This window comes from Fundulus heteroclitus, chromosome 21 (assembly GCF_011125445.2).
Source record: "Fundulus heteroclitus isolate FHET01 chromosome 21, MU-UCD_Fhet_4.1, whole genome shotgun sequence".
Classification (NCBI taxonomy): domain Eukaryota; kingdom Metazoa; phylum Chordata; class Actinopteri; order Cyprinodontiformes; family Fundulidae; genus Fundulus; species Fundulus heteroclitus.
This window is the reverse complement of record NC_046381.1, coordinates 8,472,332-8,491,167: the sequence shown is the minus strand read 5'-3', so window position 1 is coordinate 8,491,167 and position 18,836 is coordinate 8,472,332. Positions and strand designations below refer to the sequence as shown.

At 42.1% G+C, this 18,836-nt stretch overlaps 1 protein-coding gene across 1 annotated transcript; it reads right to left on the bottom strand.

The window, feature by feature from the left end:
- Positions 1-1,058: 1,058 nt before the first annotated feature.
- Positions 1,059-17,493, bottom strand: LOC118556204. Its single transcript, XM_036125047.1, has 17 exons — positions 17,230-17,493; positions 15,584-15,690; positions 15,378-15,508; positions 15,134-15,288; positions 14,888-15,046; positions 14,346-14,793; positions 12,739-12,837; positions 11,397-11,487; positions 8,335-8,558; positions 8,016-8,258; positions 7,827-7,925; positions 5,321-5,514; positions 5,038-5,212; positions 4,802-4,958; positions 4,557-4,710; positions 1,801-1,912; positions 1,059-1,704 (listed from the first exon to the last, which is right to left on the bottom strand). The coding sequence occupies exons 1-17, from the start codon at positions 17,248-17,250 to the stop codon at positions 1,541-1,543; spliced, it is 2,733 nt and encodes a 910-aa protein (XP_035980940.1). The 5' UTR covers positions 17,251-17,493; the 3' UTR covers positions 1,059-1,540.
- Positions 17,494-18,836: the final 1,343 nt, after the last annotated feature.

The window sequence follows — 18,836 nt, the reverse complement described above, 5'->3', positions numbered from 1 at the left end:
TAACCATCCAGGCAAAATGTGACGTCGGTTTAAAGGCTGGAGTTGTTTTAAAGAGGGCCACAGAGAGATATTCATGCAGCGCCCGTATTCACAAAGAACCCTAAGACTAAAAGTAGCTCTTAGTGACGTCGTTTTAGGAAAAATCTTTGCGAGTTTTCTTAGAATTTTACCTCAGTAAAATAAAAGTTATTCACAAAGCATTGCAGGCCTTAAGAGGGAGAGTGAAACAAATGTGAGGAGGACTTTTAGCAAGGCTAAGGCTCAATCCGATTACCCTTATGGAGCAAGGACTTGTTAGCTAAAGCAGAAGTGTGTCAGCGGTCGCCATGATAAGTGCTGTCTGAATAATACACCTAAACACTGGAGGAAATAAGCCCCTTTAACAATGATGCAATTATTTTTAGATAGGATAAACTTTATCATTCCCATAGAAAGAAATTAATTGGTTTCAGCGGCCCGACGGGTTAAAGGGAGCTCTACCTAACGTCACTTTACTGAGGACAAATAAATAATAGGAAAAATGTTGTATAATCATGAATAAAAAGTGGAGAAATTTACTTAGAATATATATAAAAAGAGGTGAGAAATTATCTTCGGCATTGCGTGATAATTTTAGTAGCCTAAATGCAGTTTGCTATAAAGCATCCAGACACGCAGAGGAAAAAAACGAATTAATCTGTAGCGATATGATTCAAAGTCTGCATTTGTGCCGTGATCCAGCGACCAATTTACCTTTAAAGAATAATTCTCCTCCCCCAGAGCAGAACGGAGCGTTGCTTTTCCTCCATTTCACGTCGGCCATTTTGCCAAATGCAACCGATTTACACGAGCAGGGAACTTTTTATTTTTTATTTCTTGTACTATCAAACAACTCTTGAAAGACAGCATCACACCTACACTGCAAAAACAGAACTAAAAATAAGTAAAATTTTCTTAAAATATGGAATTTGTCCCTGATTTGAGCAGGTAAATAAGACTATTTGCCAATGGAATGAGATTTTTCCTCTTAAAATAGGAACAATTCAGAACATTTTACTTGTTTTTAGATCCGTTTTTGCAGTGTAGCAACAGGGGTTAACCGTACCTCCTCACTAAGATTGCTTTTAAGTAGGAATTTTTAGGCTAATAGAGGATCTGAGAGTCTTTGTGAATACGGGCGCAGTAGAGGCGCTGCTAAAAAAGGAACTTCTCTCGTCTTTAAACCCAGAAACACGGGTTAAAAACCTCCTAAACAGCAGCTAGCTTCTGCCTCCAGGACCAACTAATGTGGAGATCTGGACTGACTAGAGGTGGCAGGAGAGCCATCTAATGAAGCAGAACTTCACCGTTAAATTTCTGAACTATCCCTTTTTTTAAGATTTCAACCTCGGCGTGTATGATTGTCGGATTAACGGCACTAGCTGGAGTTGAGACAGTGCAAGTCGGAGGAGTGTTTTACTAAATGCCGTTCCCAGCTGGTCCTGCCGGCGGCGGCGTTTCAGACGCCAGACGGCGGCGCTCGAGCTCATCAGCGTTCGTTTTAGTCCGAGCAGAGCGCTCCTCAGTCCTCGTCGGAGACGTCGTCCAGTGGGATGGCGCGGGTGTTGGTGGCCCGGACGCTGCCGATGTTGGTCAACGAGAGGAGGCTGGCGATGCCCACCAGGGTGACCCCGGTGCCGTCCAGGTTCACCTGAGACAGACGCATGTCTTTCAGGTGCTTCAGACCTGCAGGGGGAGGTAGAAAAACACTGAGGTTTATATCGCTCATGGAAGCAGAGGCGATCGGTTCTCCGTCGGGGCGGCTGAGGGTTGTTGCTGTACCTTTGTCTGTGATCCGTGTGCGGCTCAGGTTGATCTTTACGAGCTGGTGACAGTGGACCAGACCCCTCCTCACCACAGAGTCTCCCACCTGCGTGCTGGCTAAGCCCAGTACCTACAAAGCAGGAAATTACAATCAAAACACAGCTCTTCGCTTACTATTACCGTATTTTCCGGACTATAAGCCGCAGTTTTTTTTTTCATAGATTGGCCGGGGGTGCGACTCATAGGCCCGTTTATACTACACTTAAAAACCGAGCCATGCCGAGACCAGTCCGAGCTTGGATCAGTTACCCAAGACAAGCCGACCCGTTTATCTCGGTTCCTTGGTTGCTCCTCGCCTCCTAGTGGCGATCTGCGGTACTACCGCTCTCTGGGATTGAAGGCGGGACCAAGCGACACAAAACGGCGGCGCCCGTAACATTCAGGATGTTATGTTTGGTTATAATTGTGATATTTCGGTGTTTGTGGAGAGTCAGGGGAAGAAGGCAACCATTGGTGAATTTACTTGAGAAAGTTGGCTTTTTGGGATGTGGATGAGACAAACGAACGTCTAATAAGGATTAACATACGCAGGAAACATCGACAGACACTGAGGTTCATTGCGCTGCTAAGTAGAATCATCTCTGGAAACCGTGTGGCACGGTAGGGAAGCTAGTATTATTATGAATGTCTGAAATTTGTCTGAATGGAGTGTGAATCGGGACGTGCAGCCAGACTGCCGGAAAACCCGCGGACAGTCAGCTGACTGTAAGAGGATGACGCGGTCTGCTCATGCGCTCTTTATCAGAAAACCGGGCCAGAAAATAAACCAGGCCGAGACCTGCTCAGGAACTGGTCTGCAGTTAGCGCGGTCTGGTTATGTTTAGCGCGGTCCGGTTCAGTCTGCTGACCATTTACACACAAGAGTTATCTCTGTTACCGAGCTCGGACTGGTCTCGGCTCGGTTAAAAAAGTGTAGTGTAAACGGGCCTTATGTGTGAAATTATTACACATTTTTACCGGTATATCATTACAGCTGTTATTTTCACACCAAACCACAAGAGGGCGCTCTAGGCCTGTGTTGAATCAGACGTAAGCGACGTAGAAGCGGAAGTGCTGCAGCTTCTACCTCCGGAGTTAACGGAGTTATTTGAAAGTGACGCCGAGGATGAAGAAAGATTTAACTGGATTTTAGTTATTTGGAGTGACACGGGCTCTTTGGTTAACTTCTTCGCATGTTATTAATGCTATAGTTATCTGAATAGCTTTTAATATGTTATGTTAACATACCAGGCACGTTCTCAGTTGTGTCATGTAGCGTAAGCTAACCGTACAATTATCCAGCCTGTTGTTGCCTCCGTTCTGTTTTTATTTAAACTTGCCTTTCAAGATGACATGTCTGTTCTTGATGTTGTTTATTATATATACAATATATATACAATATATGTTGTATATTGTTCTCAGTTGGAACGTTATAAAATCATCTGGTTTCTGCGTTTTATCCAAATCGGTCAGAATTTAATTAGTTATTTACTTTTACACTGTAGCAGGGTTTTCGGCTTTGATCCTGAAGGACAACACACTGCAAAAGGGGAACTAAAAGCAAGTAAAATTTTATTAAAATTAGTATATTTTTCCTCGAGTTGGGTTTATTGAGATAATCTCTAAATTAAAAAAATATAAATACTTGTGCAGTTAGGTAATAAAAATATCACTTCTTTATGTAACCAGTGTCCTGATATGTTTAGAATTTAGTTTTAATATTACAGTTTTAAATGTTTTTATGGACAGTGTTTATGCACTGCAAAAACTAAACTAAAAATAAGTAAAATTTTCTTAAAATTTGTGTATTTGTCCTTGATTTGAGCAGGTAAATAAGATTACCTGCCAATGGAATAAGATTTGTTTTACTTAAAATAGGAACAACTTATCTCCATCATCTTATTTCAAGTGCAGGATATCCAATTATCTCATTTTAGTAAAATAAATATTTTTTAGTAAAAATACTCATTCCATTGGCAGATGATCTTATTTAACTGCTCAAAACTAGGACAAAAACACAAATTTTTAAGAACATATTACTTATTTTTATATCTGTTTTTGCTGTGTGCTTATTGGGCTATAATTAACATACACTCACAGCGTCACAGTTACCTAAAAAAAAGACTCCAAGAAAATGGTCTTTTATCATCACCGTTATCGTTATCACAAAATAACCAGAATATATTGAGATAAAGTTTAAAGTCCATAGTTCAGCCCTAGTTGGAACGTCATAAAATCATCTGGTTTCTGCGTTTTATCCAAATCGGTCAGAATTTAATTAGGTTTTTACTTTTCCACTGTAGCAGGGTTTTCGGCTTTGATCCGAAAGGACAACACACTTCAAAAAGGGAACTAAAAGCAAGTAAAATTTTATTGAAATTAGTATATTTTTCCTCGATTTGAGCAGCTAAATGAGACTTTTTGCCAACAGGATGAGTATTTTTACCCCTAAAATAAGATACTTAGATATCCTGCACTTGAAATAAGATGATGGAGATGAATTGTTCTTAATTTAAGTGCAAAAAATCTTATTCCATTTGCAAATAATCTTGCTTACTTGCTCAAATCAAGGAAAAATACAAAAATTTCAAGAAAATATTACTTACTTGAGTTCCCTTTTTGCAGTGCAGAGTGAAACCCGACACAGAGAAGATGGTAAATTCAACAACCGAAGCGCCTAATTCATGTCTGAACACCAAACGGCACCCTGGTGCAGCTATGAGCGGCTAAATGACCTGAAGGTGAGGCAGACAGGCGATGAGGTCAGCCACTCCTCTGCTCGTCACCGCCGTTCTGTCCAAGCACAGCTCCTGCAGCTCCTGCAGGCCGCGGAGGGAGGACAGCCCCGCGTCTGTCACCTGAGTGTTGCTCAGAGACAGTTTCTTCAACCTGCACACAAAAAAAAAAAAACGGCGTTCCCATCAGGACGCACGTTCGGTGTAACCAGCGGCTGGCGGCGCGGCTGAGGCGTGAGAAGGACCTGGTCATGGCGGCCAAGTGGCTGACGCCGTGGTCTGTGACCTGCGTGTAGTCTTTCAGGTCCAGCTGGGACAGCAGGGTCAGCCTGCAGAGGAATGCCAGCCCCCCGTCGGTCACAGTGTGGCGTCCAGGAAGCGTGAGCTGAGTCAACCTCAGACCTGCCAGAAAAGGGAAAATCATCAGCTTAGGCGACGGCTTTCCAGCTCTTGATCCCTTCCGTCTTTAAAATTCCCAAACCTGAGATAATCTCGAGGGCGTGATTCCCGTCTTTCACAGAGATTCCTCCCAAACTCAGAGAGGTCAGGGTCGGGTGGGCGGAGATGCTCTCCAGCGACGCCTCGGTCACGCCCGTCCCGTCCAGATTCAGAGTCTGCAGGCTGGACATCCCTGCCAGGGCCGAGATGTCGCGCACCTGAAACGACGCCACACGCCAGGTGAGGAAAAAAAAGAAAAGAGAAAACAGAGACGCCGAGCGGACTCTCAGGACTAACGGTGCTGGGTGGAAAGGAGCTCAAGGTGCCTTAGTCTGCTTGACGCTGAGGAGTCGCAGCTGCGGCGCACAGGTGGGCAGCAAAGCCAGAGTGGCTTCGGTCACGGCCGTCTGGTTCAGGCTGAGCTGAGAGAGACAAGGAGGAGCGGACTGGAGGTACTGAACCATCCCGGCGTCTGTCACCTTGGTCTGATCCAGGGACAGCAGACTCAGGCTCTTCAAACCTTCAGGAGATCAACAGAAGAAACCGGCGAGCCGTAAATGTTACGGTTCACATAATGTCAGACCTAAATTTATTCTATTGGGCGTTTTTTTTTTTTTTTGTGTGAAAGAGCAACATAAATTAGATCCTAACATTGAGGTGTAGGGCTGAACAATTAATCGCATTTTCAATATAATCGTGATTTAAAATAACGCAATTTCCAAATCGCAGAGGTCTTAAATTTTTGGCTATGTAACAATTAGGGAATTAGACACGTCCTTTAGGTGTGGGTAAAATGTTTAAAGTGGGTTTGCCTCCACATGGAAGGGAAGACAGTTGCAGCAGTGAGATAATCTAATTTTATTACTTGTTTTAGAGTTTGTATAATCATACAAAGCATTAAGTACAGGTCAATCAGTTTAATACATAGACTTGCTTGTTGGTTGCACTTTATGTTCAACAAGGATTGATGTCCAATCAAATTAAAAGCTGTTCTCTTGAATAATCTGATCAATAGACACATTAAAAGTTCATATTTAAAATAGTCCTTGTTTACAAACATCTTTATTTAGAGGCCATTTTTGTTGCTTGTGGTTAATGCAGAGAAAAGTCAAAATTGCAATTTTGATTTAAATATATTGTAGGCAGAACGCAATCATTTCTGCACCGAGTTTAGATGCTGCGGGTCTTTTAGCAATTAATCCACATAGTGAGGAAACAAATTGATTTGTTGTTTGTATATGTTTAAAAAGACATGATAAATTAAACTGGAAACAAATCACATTAAATCACAATATTAAGAAAAAAAAAATCGCAATTAGATTATTTTACAAAATAGTTCAGCCCTAGCGAGGTGGAAGGAAAACGACACGTGGTTTTAATTTGTTGGCCAACTAGCTGATCAGAGCGACTTGTTCCACGCGTTCAAAGTTGGGATGTTATTTTATAACTTAAATTGCTTTGATCATCTCCACAGGCCTTTCCTCCTTGGTCTTCATGATGTTATTTTTCTCTAACAATCGTCTGAGGCTCCAGAACAGCTGGATTCATGCAGAGATACGGGTAGACTTAATTTACCAATTAAGGGACCTCTGAAGGTAATTGGTCACATTGGGTTTTGTTTAGGATTATTAGGGAGTATAAAACCAGTTTCCCTTCTTTTGATGGTTATTTTGAAAGCTCGTGCCTCATTTTTGTTCCCCCTCACCGTCAGCCTTCACAATACATTCAAGTTACCATCTAATGTAGAACAGATTACTAGATCAATGTGTGCTTCTGTGCTTTTTTGTCTCTCTTGTTGTGTCTCTGTTCTGTCTTCTGTAACCCCAGTCGGTCGAGGCAGATGACCGTTCATACTGAGCCCGGTTCTGCTGGAGGTTTTCCTTCCCGTTAATGGGGAGTTTTTCTTTCCACTGTCGCTTCATGCTTGCTCAGTATGAGGGATTGCTGCAAAGCCATCAACGATGCAGACGACTCTCCCTGTGGCTCTACGCTCTTTCAGGAGGAGTGAATGCTGCTTGTCGGGACTTTGATGCAATCAACTGGTTCCCTTATATAGGACATTTTTGACCAATCTGTATAATCTGACCCAATCTGTATAATATGATTTAATTTGACTTTGTAAAGTGCCTCGAGATGACATGTTTCATGAATTGCCGCTATATACACTGCAAAAACAGAACTAAAAATAAGTAAAATTTTCTTGAAATTAGCGTATTTGTCCTTGCTTTGAACAGCTAAATAAGATTATCTGCCAATGGAAAGAGTATTTTTACTCCTAAAATAAGATAATTAGATATAATGCACTGCAAATAAGTTGATGAAGACGAGTTGTTCCTATTTTAAGTGCAAACATCTTATTGCATTGGCAAATAATCTTATTTAGCTGCTCAAATAAAGTACAAATACACTAATTTCAAGAAAATGCTACTTATTTTTAGTTTAGTTAAGTCTGTTTTTGCAGTGTAAATAAAATTGAATTGAGGTTCTAGTGTGAGAAAAAACGGATCTAAAACGGATCTAAAAACAAGTAAAATGTTCTTAAAGTTAAAGTCCTTGATTTGAGCCAATAAATAAGATTATCTGCCAATGGAATGAGTATCTTTAGCCTTAAAATAACATAATTAGACATCCTGCACTTGAAATGAGAGGATGGAGATGAATTGTTCCTATTTTAAGAGGATAAATCTTATTCCATTGGCAAATAGTCTTATTTACCTGCTTAAATCAAGGACAAATACACTAATTTCAAGAACATTTTTACTTATTTTTAGTTCTGTTTTTGCAGTGTTCAAACATCTGAGTCTTGGTTACAACATGGGAGACAAGCCTAACCTGTGATATACTGCAGACAGGAGTCGGTCAGTTTGCTGCAGGACGCCAGGTTGAGTGACTGCAGCTTGACCAGGCTGTGTAGGACTGACAGACCAGAATCTGGACAGAACCGGCGCGTGGGATTAGCGAGAACACCTCAGACTTTGCAGAAATGTTGCCATAACTTCAACATTCAGCCGGCGTTTTTACCTGTGATGAGAGGAGAGTTGACCAGGCTGAGATGCTTCAGCGCTGTGAAGGCCCGTAGCTGCCGCAGGAGCTCATTGGTGGAGTACGGGTAGCAGTTCAGGACCAATTTCTGCAGCTGGCAGCCGAAGAAGAGCTCCAGGGTGCGCGGGCGGAGCAACCTCTCTTTGGACATGTGGCTGAGCAGAAGCTCGGCCAGCTCCGGGGTCAAGCCTGCCAGGCTGCTGCTGTACTGCATGCTGGGAGCTGCAGCAGGGACAGGACCAGAACATGTTCAGTCAACGGGAACCTTCTCAGAGTATTTCACCGCTAAGCGTCCTACCAGTCATGAGGTGGACAGTTGCACGGGTGGCCAAGGCACATAGGGATGGCACTTTTGGTGTCCTGAAGGGTCTTTTCGGCGGTGACGGGTGTCCCTGAGAGGCACCGTGGTCCTCCTGCTGCGCTGCCCTCTGCAGGCGCTCCACTGCAGCCTGACCTGCGGCCACGTGCGCCACTGGACCCTCTGCCTCCTCGGGGTCGGCTGGTTCCTCCTCTGGAGCATCTCTGAAGACACATGAAGACGTAGACATGCTGTGTTTTAAATGTGCAAAGCTATAAATTAATTATTGTCCACCCCTATAATGAGGAGCACTTTTTTTTTTAACTCTCCTGGAGGCAGCGTGGCAACTTGGATGTCAATCACTCCCATATTTATGGCTCTTGTAATAAAATAAAAAACATTTTGGGATCAAATTTGAACCATACTGTCCAAATTACAAGTGCATGACACCCAAAAAATATTGAAATTTTGCCGTTTTCATCTTAATAGCTACGGTGACATGGACAAGAGTAATCAGAATAAAGGGCAGAACGTAATAAAAATGGGTCACGTAAATAAGCCAATCGGAACATTGTGATCGGATCAATGAAATTATAATCCGAATGAGAGGTGCAGTTTATACCGATTGATAATCCGATTAACATGCATACAAACGCTTGTCAGGATCAAGTTATTCTGAATGTGACCGACGTAAACGTGACGTATTGCCGCCTTTTTTTGTGACGGAAGGACATCAGGAAGCAAAACTGTCTGGGCTCCTGATACAACCTTTCCATTCGAAACGTTAAAAGAGCTCAAAATTGTTATTTATTCTGTAACGTTTCAATCGTAATCAGAAGCTGGTGTAAGTCCAGCCTTGGCACTTGGAAGAAAAATTAACTCATATAAAACTGCTTTGTGTACTATTTTTTGTTGTTTAGAAAAGACGAAAGTTCTTCTTCTTCTGTGTTTTTTTTTAGGGGAATTTGATAACTGTGCATGTCAGAGTGGTTCTATTCTGAATAAAGCCAGGTGCTTATAAACACACATTATGATCAGATTAATTAATCGTGTGCCCACATAAACGGCACAATCCAATAATTTTTTTGTTTTTTAATTCAAATACATTTCAATCCAATCGTGAAATTTTGTGCATGTAAACATGGCTACTGTGACTGAAGATAAAAAAAAAACAAGATTAGGATTTTTATAGGGTACTCCTAATTATTTGCAAAGTAAATAATAATCAGGGGACTTGTAGAGGCGATCCACTGAGTTTAGATCATTAGGTGGAAACTGTAAGTGGTATTTAAGGAAATATATATGACTTAATTTTAGATTAAGAGGAAATGTCTTCTGTAGAAAATGGGACAAATTTATTTTATCTTATGGCAGCCTGGATGCTACCAGGGAAAAAACAACTGATGGACTAAAGTCATTTATTATATATAGCATGCAAACTCTCACATGGACTAGAGAGGCCAGATATCTTTTTTCCAATTTGGATTATCTGGGTTTTTTTAATAGAAAATGTTAAATAAAAAGTAAAGCATTAAAACAATATAGAAACAGATTATTGTTTGTTTTACTACAAAGTTAACATGCTCTGCTCTAAACATTTTACCAATCGTGTGGCATATTATGCTAGAATACAGTCATCAGTAAACTATGTTTAAAGCTGCATCTACCAGTTTGCTCGCACCAAAATGTATTTCACAGTAAATAAATTATCTATTTAAAGAGGTTTAAGCATGCATTGTATTTTTAAATAGATTTTGCTCCTGGGAAGCACTTTGTGAAAGGTGCTGTAGAAAGAAAATTTAACTTGATTACTGATTCAAAGCTTGCAGAACAAACACAAATGTTTGACCGTTTTAGATTCTGAATGCTTGTACAGCGGCTTGTAAAAATAACTCAACCTTTCTGCACATTTTGTTGCACTGCAACCACAAATAATTTTGTTTTAATTGGGATTTTATACGGCAGAACACCACACAGTGGTGGATAGTTATGAACTACAAGTAAAACAATAGATGTTTTTCAACATTTTGATGAGTAAAAAAAAACAAACAAAAAAAAAAAAATGTTGCATACGTTTGTCTTCAGTACCCTTTTATATTAAAAGGGTACCGAATGGGCAACAAGATCGGATTAGGGTCGCATATTTGTTGTCCAATTGCTTTTAAACTCTCCTAATTAGTAAATAATAAGCAGAGGTTTTTTTTACGCTGATATTTATTGAAAATCTTGTTCATATTTTACCACTGACAACAACCACATTCCAAGAAACGGAGGGGAAAAAACAAAAGAGAAGTCTGTCCTGCATTTATTGCATGCAGGGTTCAGGATGATGTTGCTCCACCCTTTGCAGCTGTAACAGCGTCAACCCATCAGAGGAAGCTCTCCATGAGGTTCTGGAGTGTTTAAGGGTATTTTTGATCACTCTTCCAGATGTGCATCTCTGAGGTCAGACACTGATGTTGGACGAGAAGGTCTGGCTCTCAGTCTCTGCTCTAGTTCATCAAACTCTGTCCCCTTGTCTTCATGGACCGTGCTTACAGCAATGCTGCCAGATGGAGACTTGTGATTCATTGCTCCAGAGAAAGTGTCTTTACTGCTCTGGAGTCTAATGGCGATGTGCTTTGCACCACGGCACCCAACGCTTTGTATCGCCCTTGGTGAGGTATGGCTTAGATGCAGCAGCTCGGCCATGGAAAACCATCCATGAAGCCTCTATGCTCTGTTGAGCAAAGCTGAGCTTTGTTTTAATACCACCGATAGTTGCTTTGCTTGCGTATATATTTGGTCTGTCAATGCTTTTATTTGTTTATGCTTCTTCCCGGGTGCCATCATTTCCATTTTTTCCACTTAAAAATGTTTTATATTCCCGAGATATTCCTAAAACTGATTTGAACAACTACTCCAACATGGGCTACTTACTTTGCATGGAAGCTGTCAGGTTTTCCCTCTTGGATGAACCTTTCAACCAGGCTAAAACGCTTTTCGCTAATTCAACTGGACAATTTCAACTTTGGTAGAACTGGACATCATCGTATTTCATTATTTTAACTCGGGACACCCACCTGAGGCGATTCCCTTGGTCCGGCCAGTGGTGTCGGGGCTCAAACCCTACTCGGATCCTGTTGTCTGGAAAGAAAGGCAGCCTCGGCATCCCTGTGAAGGTTACACAGCTGTGAGCTTAAAACTGTCCTCAATATTAACCCGTCAAGGGTTTTTAACCCATACCTCTGATAAACAACATTATTGGCTGATTTTTTAACTGTCTACACAGTTGTGGGATTTCGTTCCCTTGTCTGGCATGAAACGACATCACATCCACACGCTCCATAGTAGTGAATATGATCCATCCCCACTTTTAGTAATCTTCCAAAACTGGACCCACAATCCCACATTTTCATGTCAGTAAAGCAGTAAACTTATAGAAGCTGTGCAGCTAGAGCAGGGGTGTCAAACTCATTTTGCTGTAGGGGCCGCATACAGCTTAATCTGATCTCAAGAGGGCCACACGAGGTACCTCATTGCAAGATTAAATAGAACTAATAAAAGTGGACTTGTTGTTGATTTTTATATTAAATGAATTTCACTTTTACACAATATATTATGAATAACCTCAGCGTTTTTAAGAAAAGTGCAATTTTAACAATACTTTTATTCAGTTAAACATTTACTTGTGCATTATGCATAAGAACTGATCACAGTGATTGTACAATGTTGAAAAACATTTATTCACATTTTTTGGAACTTAAAAACACTGTCCTACATGACAAAATACATCAAACAGATAAAAATTAAGAAATTATTTAAATTTTTCCACACCTGAAGCTTAATCTGCTAATTAAAACACAGCGCCCCTCGTGGACAATATAGGAACTGCATATTTTCAATTAAACGAAGTACGTGTTTTTTTCAATAATTGTTTTATCATTATCTTCTTTTTATCTCCTCTTTCTTTCACCTTTTCTTTTTTCTCTTCTTGTTCTTCCTTTCCTCTCCTACTTTCCCATTGTAGTGTCCATATCATTTGAGATATTCCCCGCATGAATCATAATAAAACTATTCACATTCATAAATCAAGCGGAGCACTATGGCAAAGCAATACTGCTCCACTTGTGTAAGTCAAATTTGATGAGCTCTTTTTGGCATTTAGACAACAATTATTATTGTTATTGTTTTTTTTTTTTTTTTTTTTTAATAATGATAATGCATTTAGCCACAGGGCTGGACTAAATTGTTCGGCGGGCCGGATCCGGCCCGCGGGCCGTATGTTTGACACCCCTGAGCTAGAGGCTCATTGCTCCTAACATCGGAGGAAAAACGTTTTCTGTGGATACTAGGTGGAAGCACATGGAAACAGGAGGCAGGTGGAAGGAGGACTCAATTGTCTGAAGACAGAAGGAACAGTACCGTTGGGAATGTGCGGCGGTTCTTCTTCTCCTTCTGGTTCCTCGTCAGCTTCCAGTCCAGGATCCTCTGGGTTCCCAGGAACCAGCCTCTGGCCTCGCCCTGTCAGCCAGGAAAGACATCCAGTGACTCTGCATCTCATGTCAACAGATTCACGCGATTTGTTCAAGAGAGTCAGCCTAAAACCCGCAAACTGAGGAAGACGCTGCAGCCGGACTGAGCCCAGAAACCTGCTGCCTTTCAGGGCCAAACAAACTATTACAGCAACGTGGATTGCCTGCTTTGATGCTGGATCCAGTCTTGCAACTAGGATTGAGAGTTCCTTTTTGTTTAGAAAGACAGCCCTGGCACAAGTAGCCAACCAGCTTGTCTATATATAAATGCTGCGACAAGAAATGTAGGAAGAAAAATCAAAAAAGAAACAAGTTACAGCTTCTAGAGGCCAAAAAGACTTTGAATAAGTGGGCATCCAGTTTGTTAACAAAAAAAAGAGAACAACTGATGGATAAATTGTTAAAAATCAATGTCTAACTTGATAAAGTATGTCAACTCATTTAGAATCAAAGCCATTTTGTAGGCATTATTAGACTTTTCTACTTCAGAAAACAGAAGGAGGAACAAAAGGTCTGGAAAATGTCCATACTTATGCAGACCATGAAAATATAAAAGTAAATTCTAAACTTTATAGACTCAATGGAGACCCCCAGATAAAGAGCTATTGACTTATTTGTATGTATGAAGGACTCAATGTGAGGCTTTCAAAGCCAAGATGCCAGCAAGGTGCTAGCAGAGTCATGCTGTGGGACCATCTTACTACTCTTTCACCTTATTTTTTATCAATAACCATATGGTTGAAATCTGAACACAGTCTGTTGTTTCATCCCAAAAACAAGCAAACAAATAAAACAACAACCCATGAGAACTGGTTTTGGGGATTCAGAAATAGACCAGACCTGAACCCTGTTGAAAGTTTGTGGATTACGCTTAAAGGTCGGGTCTGTGCCGTAAACTAACTCATTTAAATCAAACCCAGTTCTGAGCCAGGGTTGTTTCAGAGGCTTGTCGACGGCCACAGAAAGTGTAAAATCGAAAGTGCAACTCCCTATTTTATTTATTCACTGCGAAAACAGAACTTAAAATAAGTAAAATGTTCTTAAAATATGTGTATTTGTCCTTGATTTGAGCAGGTAAATAAGATGATCTGCCAATGGAACAAGATTTTTGACCTTAAAATAGGAACAACTCATCTCCATCATCTTATTTCAAGTGCAGAAAATCTGATTATCTTATATTAGGGGTCAAAATACTCATTCCATTGGCAAATAATCTTATTTACCTGCTCAAATCAAGGACAAATACACATATTTTAAGAACATTTTACTTATTTTAAGATCTGTTTTTGCAGTGTAGAAGTAGCAGTGGTGAAGCATTTACATAACTCAACCCGTGTGTGTGTTGTTGACCCCATCTGGATCAGAGATATCTCACATACCCTTCCCATATTCTTGTTTTACAAGTTGCTCAAGTTGTTTTATCATCACATCGTGAGGAAGGAATGGTTCAAACGAGTCATTAAAGCAACTTCACATCAGAGCTAACTTGGTACTTACCCCAGAAATGAGAAGGTCCAGACACTGGAGGACCCGCCCTGGGTATCCCTGCATAATTTACAGCCTCCTCCCACAGCTCGTTCGGTAGGCGATGAACTAAAGCCGGATTTAGCTCCTCCGCCTCCTCCGGAGCGGGTACCGGCGGTTCAGGAACGACGCATGGAAGCGGCTCGTCCGGAGCTGCTGCAGGCGGTTCTGCTGGACTCGGTGGGTCCTGGGGCGTCTCTGGAGGGGTGGTCTGAATGCAGAGGGCGGCGTTGGGAGTGAGGCCCAGGGAGCGCAGCGAGCACGCGAGCTCTGCCTCGCCAAAGCGTTTCCTGGGGAAGCCCTGAAGGAGAGAAAAGGAGGGCAGGGAGGGGTGGCGGCCGCTGATGTGCTCCACGACGCTGCGCAGCGGGGCGTCGGCTGAGAAGCGCTCGCGCATGGACTCGCCGGAAGGCAGCCGGATCTGCAGCGACGCACAAAATAACGCCTGAAACTCGATCTGTGCCTCGGATTTAGTCAGCTCCCACGTGTTTGCAGGTGTGCCTCTGTGGTCTTACCATGAGGATGCAGTTGTTATCAACATTGGTCTGAATCTTTCCTCCCAGTTTCTGCCCCTCACAGCCGGGGGGCGGCGCGTCTGCGGCCGAGCCGGGGTGGCTCTTCGCCTGCAAGGTTTTCCGGTCCTCAGCTATCCGCTTTAACACCATCTCGCGCTCCTGCCGTTACAAAAAAACAAAAACATTTTCTTCAAAACGTTAGCGACAGAAATGACGCGCGTACGCGGCTGTCGTCTCTGATCTGACCTGCTTCTTTTGCCGCTTCTCGGCCAGGACCTTCTGGGCGACGCGTTGTCGTTCTTTCTCCTCAAAGTCGCTCTTGTCTGGTTTGATCCGTGACTCGAGCGGAGGCGGATCAGGAGGCTGGGCGGAGGAGTCCGACAGCTTCAGGACCGGGGACGCTGTCAAAGAAAGGAAACGCAGAATAAATCCACTGAAATCCTATTCTAACCCAACCGATCCACCTCTACTTGATCAGAACCGACTCTACCTCCGACGTCACAGGGCGATGCAGAGCTGCTCGCTCCTCCCTTGGGCGGGTTGAAAGCAGAAAGAGCATTCTCCGACGACTGGGAGGACTGCTTGACCAGCGTGTGCCGCGGATACTGACCCTGTATCAGCCTGTAGATGTAGACGTGTCGCGTCAGATGCTTGGGACGCATATCAAAAGCTCTGAGCTGGTTTTGTTTCGCTTACCACTCGGCGGCCTCGGTCACAGAAAGATGGCCGGCCTGCACAGCGGCCTGGATCTGCTGTTCTGTGAAACCCATCTCTCCGAGGGTGAGGAAGAGCTCCCCGATCGTCTGCGGCCCCGAATCAGAGGACAGAGCAGGTGGTGGGATAAAGTCCGGAAAACAAACACTAAGCGACTACGATTCTGGAGGATTTATTTATTCTATCAGCAAGGTTGTTTAGTAAATTTTTGTCATAATTACAAATGATCAGTTTTGTCCTTTTTAGCTCATTTTAACTATAAATACAAAGCTTAACTATGACTTTAAGGTAGATATTTCTACAGTGGTCTGACTAAATGTGGCACGCTAAGCATGGATGGATGGACAGACAGACAGACAAATGGATGGATGGACAGTTTTATTTGGTATTTTGTGTAATTTAGTAGTTGAAGCAGGGTCCAAGTTCCCCAGTTTGAATCCCACGCACACGAATCAGGACCCTAAGCCTTAAAATGCTTTGCCACACAGTGGCAGCCCACTGCTCCTTAGGGGAAGCTTTAAATGCAGAGGACAAATTTCACTGGAACTAAAATAAAGATGATTATTAAAGTCAAATGTAAATTGGTTTTGGAGGGTGGGCATGATAAGCTTATTGCTTCTGCCAATACACCCTTTTTCAGACTGTTTTTATTTATTTATGTTACAAGGCTATATATTGTCATTTATTGTATACTTGTGTGTCTGAAATAAATTCAAATTCAAAGTCCCCCTGTCGGCCAGCTCACCAGCAGTGCACAGCAACAAGTAAGGGACGGGCTGCGGAGTATTTTGTGTGTAATATAAATTAACGAAGCGACAAATTTGAGAAGTTTTAAAGCTTTTTTTCCCCTAAACCTTGGGTGGGCAGGCAACCCTTTATTTTTGTTCTACCCTTAGATGCAAAAAAAAAAAAAAAAAAATACCAATTTAAAAATTGCCAAAAGTATATCCTGAATCAACATACCCACCACTCTTTTTAATGAGTGTCGGTCATTACTAAAGCATAACTATGACTTTAAAGTAGACATTTTTTACAGTGGTCTGACTAAATGGATGAACACTTTGACAGTGGAGTTTTATTTGGTATTTTGTGCAATTATTAGGAGGAAAAGGTGGATGAAGTCCCCTTAGAAACGGGTTTGAATGTGTTTTTTTTCAGACAGCTGTGCGTGTGAAAACGGCCCATTTAATCCATTTTTATTTTGTTTTATTTTATTCTTCCAAACACAAAACGACACACAAGATTATTACATCCTGGAAACACAGATTCAGCACAGCAAGCAGCACACGGAGGTAAAATAAGTGTTATAAATGTAGCCCTACCAGCTGTTCTCTACAGCTTTACCTTTAAACTCTTTCCTGCTCTTAACTGCAGTTAATAAAGTTGAAACACTTGGCTAGCTTTGTCACAACAACTAAGGTGGCAAAAGCCAAACAGTTTATACATAACATCCGACGACAAGCTAACGAGCCGCTCCAGTTGAGACTGTTTTGTTGTTGTTTGGAACAATGGAGGCTGTAAACAAACAGCGTTAGCATAGCGGCTAACAGGTGAGCTAGCGCGGCTAACAGGCTAACGTTGGGCTAACAGCTGACAGGTCAAAAGTAAAGAGGCTGTTCGGGGCTTACCGGCGAGGCGCTGGAGCTCATCTTATTGTTTTTCACGATTTGCTGCACGAATATCAGTGTGAAACCGGGAGTTTGGATCAACTTTACCGACTCCCTGCTTCTGTTTTGGTGAGCGATCAGCGTTGCTAGCCGCTGCTGACCTCTCCTCCCCTCTGGCTCTCAGATTGACAGGGCGTCAACGGACAGAAAACAGCCTATCAACGCCGAGAAGAGACGGGATTTCTTCTGCGACTGGCAGCGGAGACCAGATCCCGTTTATTCCTCGGTGACTGGCAGCTTCACACCCCCAACCACTAACGCCTGTGGAGATTTATTTACGCGACAGTGAGCATTGCCTCAGGAGGCTGAGGAGAGAAAGTGAAAGCTGAGTTTGTTTGGTGCAGGAAAGCGCCCAATCACCCCCCCCCCCCCCCCACTGAAACAATAAAACACGAATAGTGTTTAAATGTATTAAATAATGTATTAAATAATAATAATAAAAAAAATAACGATGAGATGCAAGTCCATCTAGGTATATATGGATGTAGGATAATTTACTTTTTTATTTGTTTCAGCAAGGCAGTCAAAGAAGTGAAACTCGTGTGATGCACAAACATGTAAATGTATATAAAAAAAGTTATAGCCTTACGAGGAAGTGTGATCAATTCAATTCAATGTTATTTATATAGCGACAGTTCATGAAACATGTCATCTCAAGGCGCTTTCCAAAGTCAGATTCAATCAGATTGTACAGGTTCTGTACGCACTTTGTGCATACAAAATGACAATAAAGATATCTATCTATCTATCTATCTATCTATCTATCTATCTATCTATCTATCTATCTATCTATCTATCTATCTATCTATCTATCTATCTATCTATCTATCTATCTATCTATCTATCTATCTATCTATCTAAATCAGATTATACAGATTGGTCAAAAAAGTTTCCTATCCAAGGAAGCCCAGCAGATTGCATCAAGTCTTGACAAGCAGGATTTTTTTCCTTTCTGAAAGAGCGTAGAGCCACAGGGACAGTTGTCTGTATTGTTGATGGCTTTACAGCAATCCCTCATACTGAGCAAGCATGAAGCGACAGTGGAGAGGAAAACTCTCCTTTAACAGGAAGGGAAAAACCTCCAGCAGAACCAGAACCAGAACCGGGCTCAGTTTGAACGGTCATCTACCTCGACCCACTGGGGGTTAGAGAAGACGGAGCAGAATCATCACTTGATAGTTGTCCAGTACAGTCGCCAAGCATGTTAATGGAAAGTTTGGTGGAAGGAAGAAATGTGGTAGAAAACAACCGCCCAAATGACAGAAATGACCAGAGCTTTGAGAGGACTATAAGGGAAGGGCCATTCAGCTGTTACATCCCTGTGTTAAGGCAATGCTAACGAGGTCAAAAGTCCTTGTTTCGGATGAAAGGAGATGTATTTTATTTGGAAATCAAGGTGCTGGACTCTGAAGAAGGAGACAAAACACGTGGAATCAAGGTTTCTAAAGCTCCAAGTTTATGTTTCCAGTCAGTGATGATTGGGGAGCAATGTCATCTGCTGATGTTGGTCCACTGGGCTTTATCGAGTCCAAAGTGATCCTTGCCACCTATCAGGAACATTTGAGAGC